At 36.2% G+C, this 26,907-nt stretch overlaps 2 protein-coding genes across 3 annotated transcripts in view; one reads left to right on the plus strand and one right to left on the minus strand.

Annotated features, from left to right (window-relative positions):
- The window catches only part of PYROXD1 (pyridine nucleotide-disulphide oxidoreductase domain 1), a 34,253-nt gene extending 15,493 nt beyond the window's left edge, over positions 1-18,760 (minus strand). The window contains 4 exon segments of the mRNA XM_037845087.1: positions 1,262-1,390; positions 4,003-4,122; positions 9,630-9,710; positions 18,517-18,760. Coding sequence (XP_037701015.1) covers positions 1,262-1,390; positions 4,003-4,122; positions 9,630-9,710; positions 18,517-18,600 — 414 coding nt within the window. The 5' untranslated portion in view covers positions 18,601-18,760.
- Positions 18,746-26,907, plus strand: part of SLCO1A2 (solute carrier organic anion transporter family member 1A2) — a 201,948-nt gene continuing 193,786 nt past the window's right edge. The window contains exons 1-5 of one of the 2 annotated variants that reach the window (XM_037845082.1): positions 18,746-18,877; positions 24,743-24,854; positions 25,799-25,823; positions 26,361-26,431; positions 26,547-26,680. The gene's annotated coding sequence lies outside the window, so the exon portion shown is untranslated. The remainder of the gene's footprint in view (positions 18,878-24,742; positions 24,855-25,798; positions 25,824-26,360; positions 26,432-26,546; positions 26,681-26,907) is intronic. The other variant, XM_037845083.1, reaches the window with a different exon arrangement.

Here is a 26,907-nt window from a genome sequence, read left to right on the forward strand (position 1 = left end):
CACTGTGAGGTTTCAATGAGTTCATGTATGTAGTGGACCCAGTTGGAAGAAGTTGAGTTCAAAAATTCTGATGAATATTTTTTAAAATATGAATCTAAAATGTTTACAAGAAGACAAGTTCTTTTAGTTTTTCTCTAACTTCCTAATTATTGGGGAAGAATAGGTTGAAGGCAAACCATCAATTTTCTAGAATATAAAATATTATATAAATGTAAATACATCACCTCGGGGACAGAACATCAACAAAAACAATGAACATGAGGTAAGACAGAGTACTGTGACTGGAAACCAGGAAGAGTTCCTTGACAATTAAAAAACCCAAGTAAGTTATCAAAAGAAGTTGTGTAAGATTCCATACATTGAAGTTCCACCTGACTGGGATAGTTTATCACATTCCTAGGGAAGAGCAATAAACCCCAAATGATATTTTCAGTTCCATACCACAAAGATAATGCATATTTTGAATATTAATTTCTTTGCTAGAGAGTAAGTTAAGTTAGTTTTGGACTTGCTATACCTTTTTTGGAAAAAGACCATTACATGATTTAGGTTGCAAAGCCATAATCCCAATCAAAGGAGAGTAATGAATTTGTGTATAATGTAAGTTGTGATATTCAGCACAATTATATTTGGGACATCTCATAATCAAAAGAACAAAGAACATCAGCATGAACTAAATTAACAAAGTAAGTTATCAACTAAAAACAAACTGAAATTGGCAGTAATAAAACATTATAACCACTTGAGAACTGTTTTTGGTTTATGGGTCATGAAACAAAAACCTCTTTTCTCATCTGACCAGATAAAAATTAACATACATGGAACATTTTGATTTGAATGTAGAAAAGTCTAAGGAATTGATTTGTACTTCTTTAATCTTAATTTTCCCTTCCCATGACCCAACCTTAAAATCTTACCTGATTTATGTGACAATCCCTATGAAATGAGTGGAAGTATGATTTTTGAATTAAATGACTTTTCCATTTGGTGGTTAAAAAAAAAAAAAAAAAAAAAAATTTACATTCATGTAGAATACAATGTTTAATGAAAGATAAGTAATAAAAATGTGTTAATTTGAAGCATGCATATATATATATTTTAAGCTCAATGGTAATTGTAGCAATTATTTTGAACTGAGAAAAACAAAAGTTTGTTTTTTTTTTTTCAGTGAGTAGTATTTTCTCTCTGACATTATTTAGAGTTGCAGATGATAATAAAAAGCAGAAAAACTGTTGTTTTTAAAAAAAAAAAAAAATCTTACCTGAGTACTATCTGTATCACGGATTCCTAATACATAAGGATTTCCTTCACATATCAACTTCGGTTTAGCTCCAGCACAAAGACAGAGTTTCTTATACACATGCTGATTGCCATCATCTGTTAAAATGCACTGTAAAAACATATAGCAATGAAAGGGGAGGGGAAACATATTTAGACATGGTTACAATTTCACTTTAAGTTAGGAATTAAATAGGACAAAAGCAAAAAGTATATTCAGGCTGCCTCTTGGTGGCACCCAACATGTGTCAGCAATTACAAAGCTAAGTAAGCATGAAAATGCATTCTCTAATCCAATGATTATTAATCATTTTAGGGTCATAAACTACTTTGAGATGCTGATGAAAACTAGACCTCCCTTGGGGAAAAAAATTACATTCACACAGTTTTACATAAAACTCCAGGAAAATCATATGATGTTTGGAGAGGTATACTGACCTCAAGTTAAAAACCAGACTTTTAGAAATTTTAAAATTGAGCATTCTGATTATCTTATATCTCACATGGGCCTTGATAAATATTTCTGATTTCAGTGGAAGTTACTACAAGAAGAGCTAGTGATTCTACGCATATCATACCTTAATACCTGTTATGGGTACAAAGAGGGAGAGTGTGTGGTACAAGAGGTTACTATATGTCTGCCTTACCTAAAAAAAATAAGTGCTAAAAGTACAGTATTTATATTCTTATGTCCAAATAACAATTACTTTACCAGCAAACTAAATGGCTTGTTTGAAGATTATATTTTAATATAACTGAAAAACATGTTAACCTTTAATCTTAATATGAGTTGGCTTTAAAGTTGTTCATATTACTTAATTTTTAAATGACACTGATGAGGTTAAAATACATATTAGAAATACACTGTTTTTCTTCATTATATTAAATGAAAATCTACATGTAAAGGTAGTAACCTTTAGAAAGCAGTATTAAGTACATGCCACCATGAGTTTGTTGGAATGATTTAGGGGTTAACATTTGTGCCATGTGTTTGACTTACAAAACCTGGCAAAGCATAGAACTTAATACCCATTAACACATTTGTTACTCTATTTAAGTCTTCTATTGCATAACAAATTCTTAAAACCAGTGATCCAACATAGCATAATCCACACAGAATTTTTCCAAGTCTTCCTTCAGATAATTCAGTTAAAATTCTATCTCAGAAACAGAATAGACACAGATCAAATTTTAAACATAACTCACATTTAGCTATTGCAAACACAAACAAGCAAACAAATAGCACAGATACTGAAAACACTTCTCATTAGCTACTGCTAAACTTTTGGAAGTAAAACACTATCTTTAATTCACTAAAGAATGTAAAGGAAGGATAAAAGAATATAAACATGCATTTCATGCGGGATACTTTTTCAAATAGTAAAGGAGGCACTCTGATTCATTCAAATGTCCCAAAAAATAAATTCCTTCACAATTCATTAATATTTTAGAGTCTGCCTAAATTTGCAAAATTAATTGACATGGATATTACCTGGAATATGTGTTAACACTAAGTATGAGCAAATTACTTGGATTCTGGATTCAAATTTTTTTCTCTTAAAACTCAGCACTTTCCCTCACTTTTTTTTTCCTTCAAATTACGTGCATTAAATTAGAAATGCCTTAGAGAAACAACTACAAACCCTACTTCTCATCTTATGTAAGGCTTATTTGAGAATCTAGTAAAGATGGTGTCTGACAGCATCCTTTCCTAAGATGCCTTATTCATTCTAATGTCCAATGAATTAATGAGTCCTGAATTTATGGCAGAAATCTCCCTCAAATCTGGTCCATTCTTTCCACTACCATTGTCTTTGTATTAGTTTTGTCTTATATCGTCTGCACTACTGAAACTGCCTTATGATTTAATTGTTGGTCACCAACCACTCCCTCTATCCCAGTTCATCCTCCACACTGTTGTCAGTAGATTCCTAAAAGAAAATCTATTCTATGACTCCTGCCTCTCTTAAAATCTCTTTTATTGTTTCTCCATTGATATAAAATAAACTCAACTTCTTAGCATGATATAAAAAGCTCTATGCAACCTTACTTATTTCTCTGGACTTGTCTGCCAATCTCCTTTATTTATCCACAACCCAATCCCTTGAACAGCCTCACTATTCTGCATATTCCTTTTCTTTCCTATGGGTCATTAAACATGCAATCTCTTCTTCCTGGAATGCCCCTTTCCAACTGCAGAATTCTTAATTCACCTATATTTTAAAATGGAGGTCAGATTTAACCTCCTCTGTGAAGTACTCCTAAATCCCTAATATTGGATATTACCTCCTCTGTGAAGTATTCCTAAGTCCCCAATATCAGAGATTTGATCATATTTCAATGACCATACTTTTCACGTCAGTCTAATTATATGTGCATGACTCCCAGAGCAGGTATGTTGTATTATTCCTCTTGTATCCCAGCACCTAATGCAGTGCCCAGAACACAGTGAACACTATGTAAATATTAATGCTAATTTGAAATAAATATGAAATCAAAAATGTGAAAACAAACTAAATATATATTCCTGACAAACACACAGAAAGTGTAAATGTTTCTGATAAAAATGGAAATCCATTTCACTAAACTGTACATGTTAGAGACTTAAACGGTAGTAGTCAGGGTGGTGGTGATAGTGGTAGAGGGAGATGGGGTCAAAGAAAGGAAGGCAAAGTTCACCAAAATTTTAAGAACGGAAAATTTCACTAAGGAAAAACCTCTTACGTGTTCTTCACTCTTCAGTTGCTTTACTTCAGATTCTATAACCTTAATGTTGGGAAAGCGGTTTTCTAATATGGTACTTGGTTGTTCTTCAACATCAAATTCTTCCAGTATTTTAGAAACCTGTATTAGATTAAAGAGTTAAAATGCATATTTTAAGAAGTATTTTCTTTCAAGAATCTTAAATAATAAAAATACTTTTATTTGTTTTTATATGCTGCTATTTCATGTTTATAAAATAGTAGAGTCAGATAGCTGCATTATATATGGTGGAAAGAGGACAAGACTCTGCATTCTAAGATCTGAACTCAAATACTAGTTCTACCACTCCTAGGCAACTCATGTACATCACTGAATCTTAGTTTCCTGGCTGTCAAATGAAGGCTAAACTAATTATTACTCCATGGTTGTTATGAAGATTTATTCAAATAGTTTACCTATTTCCTTTTCCTTTTAGCTTTCCCTCTCCACTTACAATCCAACCTTACTGTGATCTAGTCTAGTCTTTGGACTCTTCTTTCCTATTCTCCAAAAGCATCAGCATCCTCTTGAATTCACTTTCTTTCCTATTCAGCTAAGATTCTACTGTGGATCATTTCATCTTTTGCTAAAACCCTTTATTACCTTAACCATTAATTACCCTGAAAAGCCCCCAACCACAGATCAAACCACTGACTTTCTCTAGTTCTATACCTGGGCTGCTTAGAAGGACCACACAACCTTGGAGATTGGTATCTAACCTCAGCGACTCCTTAAACACTGCATGGAAATCCTACTACCTGGTGCCAGCAATTCTCAAATCTTTTGGTCTCAAGTCCTCTTAACCCTCTTGCAAGTTATGGAGGACCCCAGAAAACTTTTGTTTGTGTAAGTTATACCTATCAATATTTACCAAATTATAAATTAAAAGAGAAAAATTTTAGATATGAAATCACTTAAAAATAATGATAAACCCAATACTTTTAATGAAAGTATATAATATACTTGTAATGAAAAATAATTATGTTTTCCCAAACAAAAAAAATTCAGTGAGAGGAGTGGCAGTGTTTTACAGTTTTGTAAATATCTTTAATGAATGGCTTAACAAAAGATAGCTCTTATCTGCATTTGCATTCAAACTGTTTTTACATTGTGCTTCTATACTCAAACTGTTGCAGTGTTATTTTGCTCAAAATAAAATAGATATGCAACTGAGTAAAGGAGTATTTTAATAGCTTTTCATGCTAAAACTTTACAAGTGATAGTTTCTTAAAGATTAGTTGCAATGTGGCATTTGAAATTATATCAAAGATATTTTTCATACTGTTACTTTAAAATTGACTGGTCTATCCTGTACTTTGAATGAATTGTGTAACCTCAAGCACTGGTCATTTGAATAACATTGGTTCCTGAGTCATACAGATTTTCCAAATGTTGACTCATTTCATATTAACAGAATTTCAAAAAGTCATGCTCATTAATATCACCAGAAATCTTATCAGAAAAGTCAAGAAAAGTCTTTAAGTACAGGAGGGTCACAGTGGAGAGTATGAGCTTTCCAAAATTCTAATTTTTACTTGGAAGCTCTATTTTTATCATTGGCAAGAGATACTGTCAGTTGTTTCCCTTGAAGTGACAGGCTCCCTTCATTCATTTTCCAAGTCTGAATAATCATAGTTTGTCAGTTGGCTCTTTAAGTAAAAACGACATTCCTTGAACAAAAGTGGCCAGTTCTGCTTGCAATTTAACTGCACAACTGATTTTCCTTGCAACGACACTCTGCTATGCAGAAGTACTTTGTGTACTTCCCATTTCATCATACAAAATATTAAAAACCTGAGCACTGAAGAATCAAGATTTAATAAAATCAATAATCTCATCCTTCTCTCTCTTAGAAAGTCACCTTTCTTCTAAGTTCAGAGACTACTAAGACTCCTACTACTTCCTTTGTACTATCTATAAACTTCTCCGCTGTAGTCCACCTTTCTAGACCCATTTTTTCTCCCTCACCTTTTCAAGGTGAATTCATTAATCCATGCTCCATATCCCATCATCTCTCACCTCTGCAGGACTCCTGCCTTATTACGTGTTCCTTGTTTTCCCATATCTTCAGCCTTCTCTACCGGTTTCTTAATTTCATCAGGTAAACATAATCAAGTCTTTCCCATCTTAAAAATAATAAAAAAAACCCTCCCTTAATTCTAGAGGCATGTTCTCATTTTTTGCCACCCTGTCTTTCCTCTCTTCACAGTCACGTTTCAAAAGAGGCCATCCTATAAGACACCACAATTGGGCCTGTCTTCTCACTGAATTAACTCTTTCTGAAAAACTGCATCCTATGCCTGTAGCTTCAGCTAACCCCGATACAATGATGAATGCTAAACTAATACTTCCAATGCAGTCTTTTTACCTGTTCAAAATGCTCCAGCAGTTTTTTATCACTGAAATTTAGATAAAATGCAATTCCACAGCATGACATACAGGCCTGTCATGATCTGCTGGTTTCTGCTTACTGGTACAATTGCTTACTTTATACTCCAACAATGCTGAAATGGTACCTGTGTGAGCATATTATGTAGTCATACAATTCCATGCCCCTTGGCACATAATGTTAAGTCTCTTTCTGGGATGCCTGTCTCTACCCAACCTTTCATAAACATGGTAAACACCTACTTATTAATTCTCAGCTTCAATGCAACCTCCCTTGTAAAAGCCTTCCTTGATTCTCAAAGGCAGACTCTGACCCCCATATATCAAGTATATGCTTAAAAATAAATATATATATAAATTGTGATATGACCTCATTTTTTTTAACCACTATCAGGATAATTATCACATGGTATTATAATTATTTCTTTGCATATTTATTGCCCCCAAAGAAAGTAATTATTCTGATAATGCACTATTCATTAATGATGAGGACTCCAGAGCCAAAGTGCCTGACTTCAAAAGCTAGCTGTATGACCCTAGGAAATCTACCTAACCTTGCTCTGACTCATTTACCTCACCTGTAAATGGATGTTCTGGTTTGCTAAAGCTGCTGTTATGCAAAATACTGAAATGGGTTGGCTTCTATAAAGGGGATTTATTGGGCTACACATTTACAGTTCTAAGGCCATAAAAGTGTTCAAACTAAGACATCAACAAGAGGATGCCTTTCTTCACTGAAGAAAGGCCAATGGTGTCCAGAATACATCTGTCAGCTAGGAAGGCAGGTGGTCAGCGTCTGCTGGTCCTTTGCTCCTGGGCTGTGTTTCAAAATAACTTCCTCCAAAATGTCTCTGGGCTTCTGTCTTCACTCCTCTCTCTCAGCTCCTGTGTGTCCTTGTTTCTTACTCCCAGGGAGTTTCTAAGCATCTGGGGGTCCTCTCTTAGCTTCTCCAGGGCAAACTCTAGGCTTCGTCTCTTGGCTTAGTAGTATCTCCAAACGTCTTTCCTGTCTGCAACTCCAAGCATCTGGGTTTGTGTCCAGGGGCAAACTCTGTATTACATATCTTAGCTTCTCTCCAATATGTCTCTCTCAGCTTCTCTAAGCTCCTTGCTTCCCTGAGCACTCTTACAGGACTCCAGTGATCTAATTAAGACTCTCCCGGAATGGGCGGGGTCACATCTCCATGGAAATAATTTTATCAGAGGTCTCACCCACAGGTGGGTAAGTCATACGTCCCTGGAGACACTCAGTCAAAAGGTTCTACCTGAGAAGACTGGAGTACAAGATCATGGCTCTTCTGGGGTCCTTAACAGTTTCAAACTGGCACAATGGAGATGATAACAGAATTTACTTCACAGGGCTATTTAAGGATTAAAAGAATCTGTATATGTAAAACACTTAGAAGAGTGCTTCTTACATAGTAAGCACCCCATACATGTGAGTTATTAGTAATCTTTGCTCCCTTTAAAAAATCCAGTTGATGAATACATATTCTTTTTAACAGTAAACAAATAAATAACACATAATATAGAGTAAAAAACTGAAGTCCCTCTTTACTTCTCTTCACAGCTCACAGTTCTCCAACCACCCAATGCCCAAAAAACCCACTAGTGACCTTTTGGTGTGTGTTCTATGCTTTTTCATCTCTGTACTCTGGGTGCATGGCACATTAGTTGATATATAACAGGTGCTCAATAAATGATAAAAAGGATACAATTTCCTACTGCTGAACACTTAGAAAAACTGACATATGTATAATGTTTGTTATTTCAAAGCACTTTCACATCTCTTTTTCACACTTCACATCCCTGTTAAGTAAGCAAGTATTATCCTAATACTATGTGTGAAACAACTCAGATACACAGGTTTGCCAAGCCTACACAGCCAGTAAATAACAGAATCAGGCATAGAACCCAAGTTGAAAATACTTGGAAAAATTGAACTCAGGTATTATAACTCTAGGATCATTACTCCAAATTAAAACTTCTGGAGAGACAATTCTAAGACCTACCTACAGTTCTTTCTCCTACATATGAGCTCTTAGCATGTGTGCCAGTTTGAATGTATTATGTCCCCCAAAATGCCATTATCTTTGATGCAATCATGTGTGGGCAGATGTTTTAGTGTTGACTAGATTGGAATTCTTTGATTGAGTGTTTTCATGGAGATGTGACCCACCCAACTGTGGGTGATAACCCTGATTAGACAATTTCCATGGAGACATGGCCCCAGCCATTCAGCGTGGGCCTTGATTAGTTCACTGGAGCCCTATAAAAGCTAAGACAGAAGGAGTAAGCTTGCTACAGCCAAGAGGGACACCTTGAAGAATGCACAGGAGCTGAGAGAGGAGCTTCAGCTTACAGAGACATTTTGGAGACGGCCTTTGAAAGCAGACTTCTGCTCCAGAGAAGCTAAAAGAGGACAAATGCCCCAAAAGCAACAAAGAGTGACATTTTTGAGGAGCTGAAACCTAGGGAGGAATGTCCTGGGGGAAAGCCATTTTGAAACCAGAACTCTGGAGCAGACACCAGCCACGTGCCTTCCCAGCTAACAGAGGTTTTCTGTTGTTATGCCATTGGCCGTAACAATGGCCATGGTTCTGATGCCATGGGTCATCCTCTGGTGAAGGTACCCGACTGTTGATGTGTTACCTTGGACACTTTATGGCCTTAAGACTATGACTGTGTAACCAAATAAACCCCCTTTTATAAAAGCCAATCCATTTCTGGTGTTTTGCATTCTGGCAGCATCAGCAAACCAGAACAACACGTAAATGAATATTTATTTTTCATTTGAAGATTAACAGCCATAATTTATTTTCTCATTCTTCCAATCCTATAACTCTTTTGGCTATACCTAGTTATTAAGATACCTTAGGTATCTCTAGGCAAGTTCTAAAGGGTCAATATAGCATATGACCTATTTAGTTTTTATAGCACCTTTTCTCGCTAGACTTATTGGAAATTTTCTGAGAAAAGTGAAACATATATGGATTGAGTTGGAGGAAAAGATGGGGAGAAAAAGAAGAAGAGAAATTCAATATCATTCTGGGTGCTTCTGTTTTCAATCTAGCCCTAAACTTCAAGAATTGATTTAAATATGGATATCAAAAGAATATTTGTAATTTTAAGCAATTAAAACACCACAATTACACCTATTTGATAAGCAAATTACAAATTTTAAAAACTAATACTAAGAAAAGTTATACAAAGGTTCTTACCTGCTTGAAATTTGTAATAGCTTTAATGACAGGAGATGCTGTCACCAGGAGAATATCTTCTGATGGAAACTGAATAGCCAACTTATTAAAAAAAAGAGTGAAAAATATGATAAGTGAGTTTTGGTACTGGTACATATGGCATGGGGGGTTAGGCTGAGATAATGCAATTTTAATGTTATAAATCTAGGAAAATAAAAGTTCACTATTCCTCATTTACAGGTCTCCACTATCCTGGGTCTTGTTAATATTTGTAGGGCTGTTGATAAAATGAATAATACATTTAAAATGAATTTATAAGAACTCCTGAACAAGAAAAGTGATATAAAGAAATAGACTTGATTTATTTAAACTTATTTTACATACCAATTTAAAGCTATCATGCAGAGAATTAGAATAAACTACTTTCCTAACTAAGTTAAAGCCACTCCTATTGAGGTTTCTGTTGACCAAGATGTCAGCATAAGACACTCCAGGGTGCCATTCCCCCACAGAATCTTTGAATAACTAGCAAAAATTGGCAGAGCCATCTTCCTCAAAACTCCAGAAAACAGCTAATGGGTTTCAGGAACTGGGCATGTACTAAATCAAGGAAATGTCCCTTAAAAACAGGAGAAGCTCCCTTTGCCCTTACTGGCCCAGTCCCCACCCCCTACCCTGGTTTGGTGTGGAGCCAGAGCAAACCCATTGTGGATCCCTGGCCTTGTTCCAGAGGGAGCAGAGTAAATCTTATAAAAATAGTGGGGTACCTGTATACAATGCCTTTCTATTGGGTAGCAAGCTAAAAGAATGAATCAGGATCCTCCTCTTTGGCTCGTCTCCCTCCCTGCCCCAGAACTTGCTCTCCAGGCAGAGGCAACTTGTGAACAGTGAAAGCAGTGTAAGAAATAATTAAGTCCAAGCAGACTGGGGCAAATGATTACCTCCTTTAAGACACACACTAGAGCAGCAGGGAGGGGGAAATGTCTATTTCATAGGGAGTAGAGGGGACATTCTGTATTTCTGTAAATGGGGGAATGCCCAAGGCCACAAGCCAGGAAGGAGCACAAGCTCAGGAGAAGACACAGTCTCAGAAAAATACACTTCACTTTTGCCTGAAGCTGATTTTTATGGAAGGGCTAAACTGTGAAGGAGAACACTACCCAATTCAATTTCAACTTGCAAAGACAGTGAGAGGTGTGTTTTGCTTTGTTTCTGTTAGATTCTGACACTCATGGAAATCTCTGTCATATCACTAGCTGGATACAAACACAAAGAACAGCTCAAGGACTAAATCCCAAAGTTAACACTTATGTTCAATGTGCTACAAAAAAATTACAAGACAAACAAAGAAAGAGGCTATGATGGCCCATACAAAACAAGATACAAATCCAGAAATCATCAATGAAGAAGACCAGACTTTGGACATACTGAGCAATGACTTTTAAAAAAATGATCCTCAATATGCTCAAGGAGATAAAGAAAAACACAGAGAAACAACTAAAGGATACCAAGAAAATAATGAAGGAATGATATGAGAGTCTCAATAAAGAGACAGAAAGTTATAAAAGGAACCAAACACAAATACTGGAGTTCAAGACCACAATAACTGAAGTAAGAAAATATCCTATAGGGTTTCAACAGCAGATTGCAGCTGGCAGAAGAGTCATTGCACTGAAAGACAAGACAACTGAAATGTTTCAGGTTGACAGGCAGAAAGAAAAAGAATTAAAAAAGTGAACAGAGCCTAACAGACTATGGGACAACATCAAGCACACCAATATATGCATTTCGGGAATCCTAGAAGGAAAAGAAAGATAAATGGAGAAAAGGGGAGAAGGAATATTCAAAGCAATAATGTCAGGAAACTTCCCAAATTTAACCAAGGACATGAATATACACATTCAAAACTCTCAATGAACCCTAAACAGGATAAACTTGACGAGAACTATGCAGACACACAGTAGTCAAACTGTCCAAAACCAAGGATAAGGAGAGAATTCTGAATGCTGTAAGGGAAAAACAATGTGTTATGTACAAGGGAATCCCCAAAAGATTAAGTGATTTCACTTTCACATCAGAAACTATGGAGGCAAGAAGGCAGTGGTAGGAAATATTTAAAGTGCTAAAAGAAAACAATTGCTGACAAGAATTTTATATCCAGTGTGTCCATCTTTCAACAATGTGAAGGAAAGATTAAAACATTTCAGAAAAACAAAAGCTAAGGGAGGAGTTCATCACTACTACCTGCCATGCAAGCAATGCTAAAAAGGGAGTCCTCCAGACTAAAAAGAAAGGACACAAGACAAAAGATCAAAACACCATAAAGAAAACCTTTGATAAGGTAACCAACCATACAGGTAATTATAAATGCCAGCAACTTTTACTGCATTTTTTAGCATGTGACTCCACTTTTTACTCCTTACAGGTTCTAAACTGCAAATGCATAAAAAGTAATGATAAATCTATGGTTTTGGACATACAGTGCATAAAGATATAATTTGTAACAAGTATAACAAAAAGGGGACAGAGGGGATAGCAACAGTATTTGTTTATGTCATTGTAATTAAGTCAGTATAAAATCAAATGTGATTGTTATAGATTTAGGATGTTAAATTTAAGCTCCATGGTAACCACAAAGAAAATATATGAAAAATATATAAAGAAGAAAATGAGAAGGGACTAAAAATAAATATGAAAGTAGGCATCAATGGAAGGATTCAGGGTCAAAAAGGGTATAAAGACTTACAAAAACCAAATAGCAAAGTGGCAGAAGACAGTCCTATATTATCAGTAGTCATTTTAAAATGGATTAAACTCTCCAGTCGAAAGGCAGATATCGGAAGACCAGATGCCAACTGTATGTTCTTTACAAGAAACTAACTTTTAATCCAAAGACGTAGGTAGGGTTGAAGGTGAATGAATGGAAGAAAATATACCATGCACAGTAACCAAAAGAGAACTTGGGTATCTATGCTAATATTAGATAAAACAGACTTTAAGTCAAAAACTGTTACAAGGGGCAAAGGAACTCATTCTATACTGATAAAAGGGTCAATTCAACAAGACTTAATTATTAATATACATGCACCTAATGACAGAGCCCTAAAATACATGATACAAATATTGACAAATCTGAAGGGAGAAATAGATGGTTCTACATTAATAGTAAGAGAATTCAATACACCACTTTCAATAATGGGTAGACATCTAGACAAAAGAGCAATAAGGAAACAGAAGACTTGAACAATACTATACACTAACTAGATGTAACAGATATATAATTCACCCCATGCTTCACCCCAAAGCAGCAGAATATACTTTCTTCACTAATGTATATGGCTCATTCTCCAGGATAGACCACAGGTTACGTCTCAATAAATTAAAAAATATTGAAATCATACAACGTATCTTCTTTGATCACAATGGAGTGAAGCTAGAAATCAGTAACAGAGGGAGAACCAGAATATCATAAATATGTGGAAATTAAACAACATACTCTTAAACAACCAATGGATCAAAGAAGGAATCACAACAGACATTAGGAAATATCTTGAGGCAAAAATACAACAGACCAAAACTTAGGTGACACAGTGAAGGCAGTGCTGAGAGGGAAATTAATAGCTCTAAATGTTTACATTACAAAAGAAAGATGTCAAACCAGAGACCTAACCTCACAATGGTGGATCCAGAAAAAGAAGAACAAACAAAACCCAAAGCGAACAGGAGAAAGGAAATAACAAAGATTAGAGAGGAGATAAATGAGACAGAATAAACAAACAATGGAGAGAATTAACAAAATCAAAAGTTGTTTCTTGAAAAGACCAATAAAATCAGCAGACCTTTAGCTAAACTGACAAATACCAAAAGAAATGAAAGAGGGAACATTACTACCAACCCCACAGAAATGAAAAGGACAATGAGAAGATACTATAAATAACTAGATGCCAACAAACTAGATAACCTACATGAAATGGACAAATTTCTAAAAACACACAAACTACCTGCACTGACAAGAAGAAATAGACGATATCAACAGACCAATAACAAGAGATTGAATCAGTTATCAAAACCCTCCCAACAAAGAAAAGTCCAGGACCAGTGGGTTCACTGATGAATTTCACCAAAAATTCCAAGAAGAATTAGCACCAATCCTGCTCAAACTCTTTCAAAAAACTGAGGAAGAGGGAACACTTCTGAACTCATTCTATGAGGCCCATATCATCCTAATACCAAAGCTAGATAAAGATACTACAAGATAAGAAAATTCCAGACCAATATTCCTTATGAATACAGATGGAAAAAAATCCTCTGTACTAGCAAACCGAATCCAATAGCACATCAAAAGAATTAAACACCACAATTAAGAGGGATTTATCTCATATATGCAAGGGTGGTTCAACAAAAGAAAACAAATTAAGGTAATATACCACAGAAATAGAATGAAGGAGAAAAACCACGTGATCATCTGAATTGAAGAGAAAAGGCATTTGACAAAATCCAGCACTCCTTGACAAAAGCACTTAGAACATTAGGAATAGAAGGAAACTTCCTCAACACGATAGAGGGCATATATGAAAAACCTGCTGCTAACATCATACTCAGTAGTGAAAGATGGAAAGCCTTTCCTCTAAGATGAAGAACAAAACAAAGATGCCCACGGTATTCAACTTTGTACTGGAAGTTCTAGCCAGAGCAGTCAGGCAAGAAAAAGAAATAAAAGACATCTAAATTGGAGAGGAAAAAGTAAAACTTTCCCTATTTGCAGATGACATGATCCTATACACAGAAAACCCTGAAACATCCACAACATCCACATTCAGTTGAATGAGGAGGTAGAATATCAACATGCAAAAATCTGTAGTGTTTCCATATATTAGTAATGATCAATCTCAAGAGGAAATTGGGGAACAAATTCCATCTACAATACAACTAAAAGAATTAAATAGCTAGGAATAATTTTAACCAACATGTAAAGGACTTGTAACATGGAAAACTAAAAGACATTACTAACAGAATTCAAAGACCTAAATAAATGGAAGGATATTCTGTGTTCATGGACTGGAAAACTAAATATTGTTAAGATGTCAATTGTATTCAAAGCCACTTACAGATTCAACACAATACCAATCAAAATTCCAACTGCCTCTTTGCAGAAATGGAAAAGCCATCATCAAATTTACATGGAAGGGTGAGGGGCACTGAAGAGCCAAAACCATCTTGAAAAAGAAGAACAAAGTTGGAGGTTTCATACTTCCTGATTTTAAAACTTGTTACAAAGTTATATTAATCAAAACAGTATGGTACGGGCACAGAGAGAGGCATATAAATCAATAGAATGGAATCGAGATTTCAGAAATAAACACTCACATCTATGGCCAAATGACTTTTGACAAGGATGTCAAGTCTACTAAATGGGTAAGACAAATGAAAACTGGATATCTATAAGCAAAACAATGAATGTGAACCCCTAGCTGACACATATAAAAATTAACTCAAAATGCACCAAAGACCTAAGTATAAGTGTGAAAACTATAAAATTAGATAAGTAGGACTCCATCAAAATTAAAACTTTTGTGCCTTAAAGTATTTATTATGAAAGTATAAAGCCAACCTATAGAATGGGAGAAAATATTTGGAAACCGCATATCTGATAAGGCTTTAACATCTAGACTATATAAAGAAATGTACAACTCAACAACAAAAAGACAAAAAACTGAATTAAAAATGGGCAAAAGATTTGAATATACATTTTCCTAAAGAAGATATACAAATGGCCAAAAAGCACATGAAATGATGCTTAACATCATTAGCCTTTAGGGAAAAGTAAATCAAAACTACAATTAGATACCATTTCATACACACCAGAATGGCTACTATTAAAAAAATGGAAAATAACAAGTGTTGAAGAGGATGTGGAAAAATAGGAACACTTGTTCATTGTTGGTTGGAATGTAAGATGGTGCAGCTGCCGTGGAAAACAGTTTTGCAGTTAATCAGAAGGTTAAATATAGAAGTATCCTATGATTAAGCAATCCCACTTCTAGGTATGTATCTCAAAGAACTGAAAGCAGGCACTTGAACAGTTTTTTGTACACCAAAGTCCATAGCAGCATTATTCACAATCGCCAAAAGGAGATAGCAACCTAGTGTCCATGAGCAGATGAATGGACAAACAAAATATGACATATACATAACAGTGGATTATTACTCGGCTATGAAAAGGAATGAAATTCTGGTACATGCAACAACATGGATAAACCTTGAAAACATCCTGTTGAGTGATATAAGCCAGACACAAACAGAGAAATATTGTATGACCTCACTGATACGGAAAAATTAGAATAAGCAAATTCACAGAGCTAGAAACTGGAATACAGGCTACCATGGGCCTGGAAAGGGAGAGAATGGGGAATTAATGCTTAGTTTGTTCAGACATTTTGTTTGGGGTGATAGAAAAGTTTTGGTAATGGATGGTGGTGATGGTAACACAATAATATGAATGTAATTAACACCACCCGTGGGGAACTGAGTCTTCCATGTTGCCTGAGGCATATCTGGGGTGGTGGCTTAGAACGCTGAGCCGCAGGCCTGCATAGATGCCATGCAGGCCCGCCCTGTAAAGATGTGTGTCTTGTGACTACCATTGTCTTAAACCTAGATTGTATGCACCTGATGTAAACATAGGTCTCTGGTGGGCTCTCCCCCACCTGAGCACCTTTAGCATATACATCTGATCTTCTGAAATAAATAGCTGGAGCAAGGCTGCATTGTCGTCCACTTAGCACGAGATGCAAGTGGGCCCCCTGCTCCCTTAATTCTTAGCTTTGTGTCCGTGTCTCATTCCTGCGCTGCCCTGTCAGCAATAACCACCAAATTACATATTTGAATGTGGTTAAAAGGAGAAATTTTAGGTTATATATTTTACCAGAAAAATTTTTTTAAAGAAACCATAAGGCTGATCAACACAAATATGAACCCTAATATAAGCTATGGACTTGTTAAAAGTATAATTTTAACATTTTGATTTCATTAGTTTGTTACAATAGTACCACACTGATGCAAAGTGTTAATAGGGTAAATGGCATGTGTTAGGGGCATAGTATAGGGGAACGCCATATTATTCTGCAAAAGTACAATTTCTCTAATAAAAATATCCACTCCCATTCATTTAAAAATAATATTTAAAAAGCAAGGATATTTTTATTTGCCTTCAATGGGATGAAATTACAGCTAACTCTCAATAATAAATTCTTAGACTATTAGCCTGACTTTTCTCAAGTGCTTTGGGACTCCTATTCTGCCTCTCCCAATTGCCCGACCAGTATATATTCTGGAAAGACAAAAACATTTTAATATCAGCTTTATTGTTTCTTCATCCTCCTCTAGCTACAATCTATCTCATCCTTACTTTAAACTTCTTGAAAGCATTTTCTGATTTCACTCTCGTCTCAACTCCACCAACCTAAAACCGAGCACGCTCAAGTCACCTAAACACCCTTAAAGCCCATCAGATTGTTTTTAGTGTCACATTATTTAAACCCTGTATTATTTAACAATGTTATCACTCTCTTCATCTTGAATCCTTTCCTTTATATATTCTGTAATTTATCTCTTTTCTTTCTGTTCCCATTGCTAGACCAAGCCCTCACAACTTCTTTTTACTACTGAAATCATCTTCAAATTGGCCTCCCATTCTCATATATTAACAAGCTGCCCAACACAAATCAACTTTAACCAGATATCTTTGAAAATGTTTAATTTAATCATGTCACTCCACCACTCAAAATCATTTGACTACATATAAGTTCTCAGCAACATGTAAGACCCTTTATGATCTGGTCTCTGGCAACTTTTCCATCATCATCATCTCTGGTAACTTTATCCAAGCACAATGTGCTTTAAGCCTTGCTGCTCCAGGATGGTGCCATGCTTACGCAACTGAGATTATATTGTTACCTCCATTGGGAATGCCTTTTATTTTTTCCTACCTGGTGAACATTTACCAGTTTTTCTATACTGGAATAAAATGATACCCCCTTTGTCTTCTCAAAGCCACTCCCTACCAACTACACTGGCACCCCAACATAGCAGTTAACACAGAGATGAAGTGATTTCTTTATATATGTCCTTTCCATTAGACTGTGACTTCCTAGTACCGAGGTAAGCTTTAGTTCTATTTGACTACAAAGCCTTTAAAACAGTGCCTGGATCACAGGTGTTTTCTTGATGAATAAATGGCAAAAACACATCCAAAGATTAAAGTTTAAAAAAGACACTGGAATTGCTGGCACGATTTCTTATGACTTCAGTGATTATGTTTACTTTACATAAACAAAATAATCTAGTTCTCTTTGGAATATAATATATACATACATTCTATTCATTATAATCAGAAAAACATTCCTTTCTTCTTGTATCGCAAAACATTTTCAGAGACGAAATCCCTTCTACCCTGGAAGTTCCAACTACAGGAAACTTAGGTAAGCGCTTCACTACTAAGTGCTCACGATGCACTAAAGATTTGGCAGCTCTCTAGAAGCTGAATTCAATCAGCTAAGCTAATTAAGAAAGGTGGCTGAATTTTCCGTCCAAGTTCTTACCAGTTATAAGTACTCCTGACGGCTCTGGTATTACTAGGACTAGGGCCTGGTTCAGCCGGCACTGGTTTCCCCACTAACAATTTGTTCCCCACCCTTTATCCCTGCGACTGAGGCGAAGTCTGAGATGTACTTAGGACATCTGCAGAACACAATGCAATTTCTAATATCTGCGGAGCACGGTGTGCGGGAAAGTGACGAAGCGAAAGAGGAAATAGTTAGAAGGACAAAAGGAGGACGCGCGAGGGAGCTTCGGCACCCCAGCCCTGGGGTCTTGAGAGTAGACGGAGCCACCTGGGCGCCTGCCCTACCTGCTCCGCACAGGTGACGCCCGCAATGCCGCCGCCGACCACCACTAACTTCCCCGCTTTCGGAAGAGGGCGCGCTACCTCCATACTCTCGGACTGCTAGAGGTTTACGGAATACTGTCCGGAGCCGAGAGAGTTCCCATTTCCGAGAGGAAACCAATGCCCCACGGCCACTTCCGGTCTCTGAGCCGAAGAATTCACCTACGGGTGCCTAAGAGCTCATACTTAGCCTCCTCGCTTGGTGGCTGCCGAGCTGCCTTGTTGAAGTGTAGAGGCGTTTCGTCGTTTCCGGTGTTTGCGTTGTTTTTACTACGCTCAAATGCAGCTTTTCCACGTGGGTTTGAAGAAGAGGAGCCAAAACAAAGTAAAGAATGTGGGATGTCGAAAGAGGTTTGGCAGATTGGTTCTCTAAAGACAGACTAGTGCAGTCTCAGGGCAGAACATTACAAAATAAATGGAATGTTCTGAAGTTCGCACTCCTTGTTCCTGCGATAAATTAGACATAGGCTCAGATCTTAAACTCCTAGTGGTAGAAGGAACTTAGGGATTGTCATCCTAGCCACCCTTCTTACTTTGTAGAAGAGGAAATGGAAGCCTCTAAAAACCACTTTTTTTGCCACCCTTGACATAACAATCCAAAATTTTTTATTTGAGGAAGCAAAAACGTTCTTCATGATGTATTAATCAAGGCAAAGCAATACCACAGAGTTGTTCTCTAAGTTGTCATTTCCATTTACAATGTATGCCTCAGCTAAAATTTCTAATAATAAATAGAATTGCTTGCTGTTTTATCGGAACAAATCAACATTTTCTCCCAAGTTACCAATAATATTTTGAGGACTGAATGAAATATTCCCAATCTTAATTTTGCTGTTAATATCTCTTTTGTGGTGTTCATTTGTTTTGAGAAATGGCTGTCATTATTTACTATTTTTGCTATATTTACTCACCTTTTATCACTATTTACATTCCCAAATAGTTGTGTTCTAATATTAAGAAGATACTACCTCAAGTGGCTTATTCTAAAACTGGTAATCACCAATGTTCCTTTTGTTCTTTAAATTCTGAGAATAACCATTCAAAATGAACAGGAAAATATACCACATACTTAATTACAGATATTTACTGATATTCATAATAATCATGCTTCAATTAATTTAAATGGTAGGCAGTTCAATAAGTGATTCTAGTTCCTATTTAGAGTTTAGACAACCAATTAAAGCATTTCTAAAAAGGACTTGTACTTTAAACCTGTTTAGATCTAGTCTTACTTCAGTTTCTTATTGTCACATGCTCCTTCCAGATTCAAGCACACTTGCATCTCCCATTTTCTCTCTTTTCTGGGCATTTGCACATATCTTTCCTGTCATGTTCTCGTCCAGCTACTTTTCCTAGTTGACCTTTGGTTTCAAGCAGACATCATTTTCTCCTAGGAAGTTTTATTTAATGCCCTCAAGACTGAGCTAGGTGTCTTCTCTTTGTTTTCCAATAGCACCTTGGTCACCACTGAAGTTAGGATTATCTCATCTTATTGCAACCATCTATTAACCAACTCCTGCCCCACCCCACCACCACCACTACTGTGGTAGGCTGAATTATATCTCTGAAAAACATGTTCTTTAATCCATTCCTATAGTTACGAACTTGTAAATAGGACCTTTTCTAGATGTTAGTTAAGGTATGGTTTTATTCCTATTACTGGAAGCTTTATAGAGAAACCTACAAAGACAAAGCCACGGGGAGAAAACAGAAGCTGGAATTAGAACTGGGAGAGAAAGAGGAGGACGCAGCCACATACACTGCCATGTGACAGAAAAGTCAAGGACCCAAGGATTGCTAGGAGCCAGCCAGAGAAAACCACAATCCTCAGATAGAAGGCATTGCTTTGCAGTCTCCTCAGTTTCGGACTTCTCCTAGCCTCAAAACCGTAAGCCAATAAATTCCTGTTATTTAAGTCAGCCTATTATATGGTATTTGTTTTAGCAGCTGGGAAACAAAACAACCACTATAAACTCACTAATCTTAGGGATTCTACTTGTTCCCCTTTGTAACTAATGTTACATTGGTAGTACATGTTCAAAAAAATGTGCTGAACAAATTAGGAAGTGGCTGGATCATGAGACTGACCTGCAGTCCCCTTAAGGACTTTTAGATTCATTGTCCGTGGGCAGGATTCTCCTGTATATTATGAGAGCTATTTCCCTTTATGGAGGGCAAAGAGAAGAACAGACTGGAACTCAAGCAACCAGAGGAAATAGAGGGAGACAGGGTGTAGATGAGAGAAGTATAGGTGGAATTGGGAGAGGAAGCAAAACAGTAGGAAGTTTCTCTCTTAAATGATAAGAGATGGTGACCACACTCTTCTTTTTTCCTTCCCCTTTAGAAGGCTAACCTATATTAGGGAGGGGTAGTGATAAGGCTTGCTGCCTCCCACACTGAACTGAACATCCAACTTTTAGAAGTTTCTAGTTAAGGAACCTTCATGGTAGAGCACCAAGGGAAGGCTAGCAGTGTAGCCTATCTTAATTGAATTAATTAGAAATGCAGGCTGTGTGTGGAATAGGTTAGGCATACGATGTAGGTGAAAAAGAAAGAAAGAAAAGCGTTTGGGGTGGTTCAGGATTCATCTGGGAAAAGCAAAGGAGATAAACTTTATCTTGCTTCTTCTATTTCCTTCCTTAATTCCTTTCTTCTTTCAGATTCTTTAAATCTGATTTCCATCCCCACCTACTCCCTTGAAGGTCATCCATGACTTTTAAGCTAACAAATGAAAATCTAGCTTTCCACCCTTCTCCAAGTTGATTCCAAAAATGTCTAAAATAAGAGGACTTTCATTAATTTGCTGAGCCGCTTGACTGAAAATTGGGAAGGAACAATGAAATTTCTGCAGTAAAGTTTAAAGGCTTTTGTGTCCACCTTCTGTTTAAATCTGGTAACTTGCCATGTGGGTTACTCACTCCACTGAATCTTCATTTCCTTGTTTGCCAAGTGGGTATAAGATCCACTTTTATTTTTTAATTTTTAACTTTATTTATCAAAAAATTAAACAAACAACAAAAAAACCACAGCATTTCAAACAAAACAAAGCAAAGGATTAAGAAAAACAAAGAACCTAAAATAACTACTTTGCTTCCAACATGTTCCTACCATACCCCAAGAAAATTAATAAACCATATCCAAACAAAAGAATAAGAAAAACAAATAATCTAAAATAACTACATCGCTTTATACCCCAAGAAAAGATCCACTTTGCAGAGTTGATTTGATGTATATATGAGAGAACATATTTAAACTTTCTAGCACAGTGAGTGTCACATAGCAGGACCAGCTGTTAAATTGTCAGCCTCTGCTCAGCGGTCCAATGGATCTTATCTATGCTTGTAACGTCAGTGATCTTATAATGCTTTTAACTCTCAAATGTCTGTCTTTGGTGTCACCTACTCCCTGAATCTTCAAACCAAAAATTTCTAAAGTTTCCTGGATCTCTTTTCATGGTTATTGCAGTCTCCTCAAATTCAGTATGAAGCCAAACTGGACTCACCTTCCTCTCAAAACTTCTTTCTTTTTTTTTTTGTTTATGTTACCATTTTATTGAACGAGCCAGATTTTGTAGGGAGCAAACGAAAGGAAACTTTTTTCTTTCTTACCACTTTCCCTGATATTGTGTTTTTCTCATCCCATAAATTAAATCCTTGAAATGTCTCAGAGCTTTTCTGAGCATTCTCAGGTGATAGAAAGTTCAGTGCTACCTGTTATCAAAACTCCAGACTGTCATCCAATTAAAGCTTCACCTAACTACAGGAAGTCAAGGTTGGTTTCTTTTTACTTTCTTGCCCCAACTCTTCCCTTAGTAGCTGATGTTTTGAGCTGCTTTAGACTTGAAGGGTGGGTAAAAAGTAAGGGAAGGAAAGATTTTACTTGACTGGTACAAGTACCAGTGAATCAGTGGCGTTAGAGCTACCTTGTCCCATGAAAGCTGCCGATTTAAGTTCCAGGAATTATGGGAGCTGTTTGTTAACACAGCCATTCTTAAAGATAAAATTATGTAAACTTAACATTAAATAAATTAACTAAAAGCAAAGGTAATAAATATTCAAAACTCATCATTTCCTGGTTATTTTGCTACATTTTACAAACAGTAAAATTTGTAATAAACACATGGATTCATATATATATATATCTATTCATGCATTCATTATTTTCAGAGAGTTGGTTGTTAAACATTTAGCAGCATACCACTGATTATATTCTAGCATTGGAGCCTTCTTGGTGTGGCAAATTCTAAATGCTGATTCTTTTTCTCTTGTGGATGATTTTCTGGGTACATCTGAGACCTACATCATTGGGGACTTGCAGTCACTAGGTATTGCTCACCTGTAGTTTCTGGGTCCTTCCCTTCTCAGACTCAGTCCCTCTTAAGATGACTCGGGGTCCACAAAGGACTTCTGGGAAACTCACTTAATCTTTGCCCCTACCAGGTCTTGAAAGGGCAGATCAAACCAACATGGTACTTTCCTCACTCTGCTGTCAGGTCATCTAGCTAGCCACACCTGGCCTTCAGCTGAATTAGGTAGCAGACCCATACATGGCTTTCCAAATGGTGCTCTTGAAGCCCCCCTAACTTGTGCTAGGAGCAGAGGTGGAAGGCTGGATAACATTTTTCTTTCTCCTTTCCCATGTGGGCTGTGAGTTATGTTGGCCAGGGAGGGTTGCTCTCACAGCAAACCTACAGGCATCTCCAAAAGAATTCCTATTTCAGGCTTCTGAAATTCATTGAAGAATTGTTTACATTCCCTTATACAGCACCAAGCAAGATGATGGTCTAGTTCTGGCAGGCCAGTTTGCAGTTTTTTTTAGCACCGTGCTTCCTAGGTAGTCTAATCTATTATGTTGAAGGCATTGGGGTACTTGCACCTACTTTATTGTTCTTTGCTTTTAAAGTTGAATCAACCAGAAAAATCACATTTAACACCACAGTATAGGTTTTGTTTTATAAGTATCAGGCTCATGCCATTTAGAAAATTGGAGGCATTTCTTACACTATACTCCGTCAACTCCAAAATTCAGTATACCAAGTCCTATCAATTTAGAAATGTGTAACATGTTCATCATTTCAATTTTTATTGTGACTGCACTATTTTAGTCTTCTTTGAAATATTTGTACTATTAAAAATGTTCCTAATTCGTCTTTCTTCCTTCGTTCCCTGCTTCTAAACTTATCTTCCATGCTGTCACAGAGTTATCTTCCTAAAAACGAAATGCAGTTATTCTTCCTCTGTTTTGGTTTCCCAGGGCTGCTGAATAAAGTACCACTGACTAGATGACTTAAACAACAGGAATTTGTTATCTCATACTTTTGGAGGCTAGAAATCCAAAATCATGGTGTTGGCAGGGCCATGCTTTCTCTGAAGTCTGTAGTGTCTTGGTAGTGGCTTGCCAACAGTCCGCAACTCAACCTCCGTCTCCGTCCCCATTTGTCTCTTCCTGTGTCCACATTTTCTCTGCTTATAAGGACTCCAAGTATAATGGATTAAGGCTTCCCTGATTCAGTTTGGCCTCATCTTAACAAATAACATCTTCAAAGATCCTTTTTACAAATGAGTTCATATCTAAGGACTGGATGTTAGGACTTGAACATGTCTTTGTGAGGGACATGATTCAATCCATAGCACCGTCCCTACCATTTTTGCTTCTGCCACAATGAACTATTCCCAATTCCCTGAACACTTTATGAATTTTGTTGCCTCCTCCATTCCAAACTTCCTTTCCCCACCTACAGAAATCTATGAATCTATTGATGGCAAAATCAAATGCTGTCTTCTCTGTTTTTCCCCCACCATTCTCAGACAGAAATAATCTGCACTACTTTAACAGTTAACATTTAACTGTTGACATTTAACCATTTTTATTTAGATCTGGTTGTGTGTGTTTCCCTTTTGGGCATTCTGCTTGAGGAAAGGGACCATACAGTATTCACCTTTGGTTTTTTTCCTCTGCCCTCAACCCCAGCACTTAGCACCATGACTTAAGTAGTAAATATTCAATAAATGTTTCTTGATGCTTCAGAATTAATATGGTGGAACCAAACTTGAAAAGACTGAGCTCTCATATTTTGATTAGATCCACCATTGTGAAGTATGACTTTGTTTTATGAAATATTACTGTTCTTTATTAAATAGTTTGCTGTAATATTTTTAGATATTTAAATAGTTTGCTGTAATATTTTTAGACCGGGTTGTTCAGGGTACATGCTGTGGTTATCCTGCGGTAACAGGATGGAACCCCACCCCAAATTTACCTTTGGATACCAATACTGATGACGCCACACACGTACTAAGAAGGTATGAAAAGATTTATTGCATAATGAGGTTTTTTGAGCTTTCTGGGGAGAGCAGGAAAAGAATACATGCTCTGCTTTTATTGTGAATAGGGGTTGGTGCTGGGGTGAAGGTTCCCACACATGTGGGCAATGGTGTGTGGTTGAACATTCTATTGCCACCAAACCAAGTTTTCTCAGCTTGCCCAAATGTGGGACAGGATGGGGATAGGGGAGTGGTGAGGTTTGAAAGCTGTCAGCGAATATCAAAAATGGAATCACAGTCTTTATTACAATAGGTAGTCTTCCTTTCATGGTTTCTAATTCTATTCAACAGGTTTATAGAATTTCCAAGTGCTTCTCAAGCTATACAGTGGAGCTTCAGAAATCAAATTCAATTTCAATCCATATCACAAGAAAACACCTTATTAGATTTAGAAGTACAAAACAAAATTCCAAAGCCAAATACCAATTTTTTTACTTGCATCTTTTTTTAGAAATTTGTAGATTCTCTTTAGCATTATAAATTTTTTTTGAATCATGATTAAAATTTCTAAAAGAGATATTTCATAATGTAAAGTATTACAACAGTATTTCCATTATCTTTTTCTGTATCCCAAATAAGTAAAGAATATTAGGGTTAGCCCTTAAGTCTTTCATTCTATTTTTGAATAAAACATTTCTGCTTACATTACATGGCGTATATTTGATGATTGCTATGCTTTCCTCATATAAAATTATGGTGACAGCATTTGGAAGACTTATTTAATTACTTTGATGCTTAATTATTTTCTATTTTAGTGTGTTAGGCAACATTTTAACATCAGCTATTCTGAAGATAAAGGAAATTGAAATTGTTTTCTCATGGGGCAGACTTTTCTGCAGCTAGTTAATTTTACTTGAGGAATAGAAAGGAACAACACTTTGTGTTTATGTTTTTTTAAAATTAAAATCATTTGTATATTTCAGATGGAACAAAGAAGGTACAAAGAAGGTAAAGTATATTTCCTTACAAATGAGAAAAAATGTTAAATTATGGCGTAAACAAATGGATGTGGCTAATTTATTTCAATTCATATAAAATACTGAAGTTATAAATAGTTTGTATCTCTGAAATTTTATGTTAAAAAAATCTGTTATTTCAAATGATGCTATGTTATACCTTGTTTCTTTCAAGTTCTCATTAACTCAAGTTTAAGTAAATTTCTCCTCTTTGATCTTGAAGATATTTACAGGTTTATATTTACTTTAAAGTTTAAGCTGTCAACATTATCTTTTAATCAGGTTATTTATTGTAACAACGTTTCATATTGAGAATGCTGGACCAAACACATCAAGCTAAAATTATAGAAAGTAACACTCTTATTTTGTTTTTCCACTTGGGAAATGCAAGTCCAACCCAGTTTCTGGTTTGGTTCAGGTTAAGTCGTTTATTGCATGGAGCACATTTTGGAGAAAAGCTAGGTAAAAACTTATTTTATTTAACACCCAAAAAATTGTAAAAATTGCAACTGTGAAATTGCATTCACAGAAGGAAACGTTTTTCTTCAGGAAGATGAAACATTTGTCATGTAAAGAGATCCATCAGCTGGCTGTGCTAAGGTTCATTTTTTACTTCTTTGAAGTAATCTAAAGTTTTATCGGTTACAGAATAGTTACGGCATCTGGTGTTTGTGGAATTGGATACTCATTCATTCTCTCCCTTCTTTTTCTCTAGCTATTCGCTGCTGTAGTCTATAGCATCCTTTTCTGTATTTATCAATGTCCCTGTTGAAAAGGAATGTTACTGTGAATTGTCAGGTGGCTATAACTTACGGAATCATAAAGTAACGACCATCCACACATTCTAAGGTAATTGAGAATATGTCAGAAACACTTAAGCCTAAGACTAAAAATCATGAATAACTCAACAATATTCCTATTTTCCTTTTACATCTGTCTTTTTTTTCTCTCTTTCCTTTGCTGATTCAGTTTCTTTCACCTCCCCCTAAATGCAGTTGTCCCTGAAACTTTATTTTCTACCAAGTTCTATTTCCTTTGTACACTTCCTTTTTCAGCACGTCTGTTCTTAGTTGACT

This window comes from Choloepus didactylus, chromosome 8, assembly GCF_015220235.1.
Source record: "Choloepus didactylus isolate mChoDid1 chromosome 8, mChoDid1.pri, whole genome shotgun sequence".
In the NCBI taxonomy this organism is placed as follows: domain Eukaryota; kingdom Metazoa; phylum Chordata; class Mammalia; order Pilosa; family Megalonychidae; genus Choloepus; species Choloepus didactylus.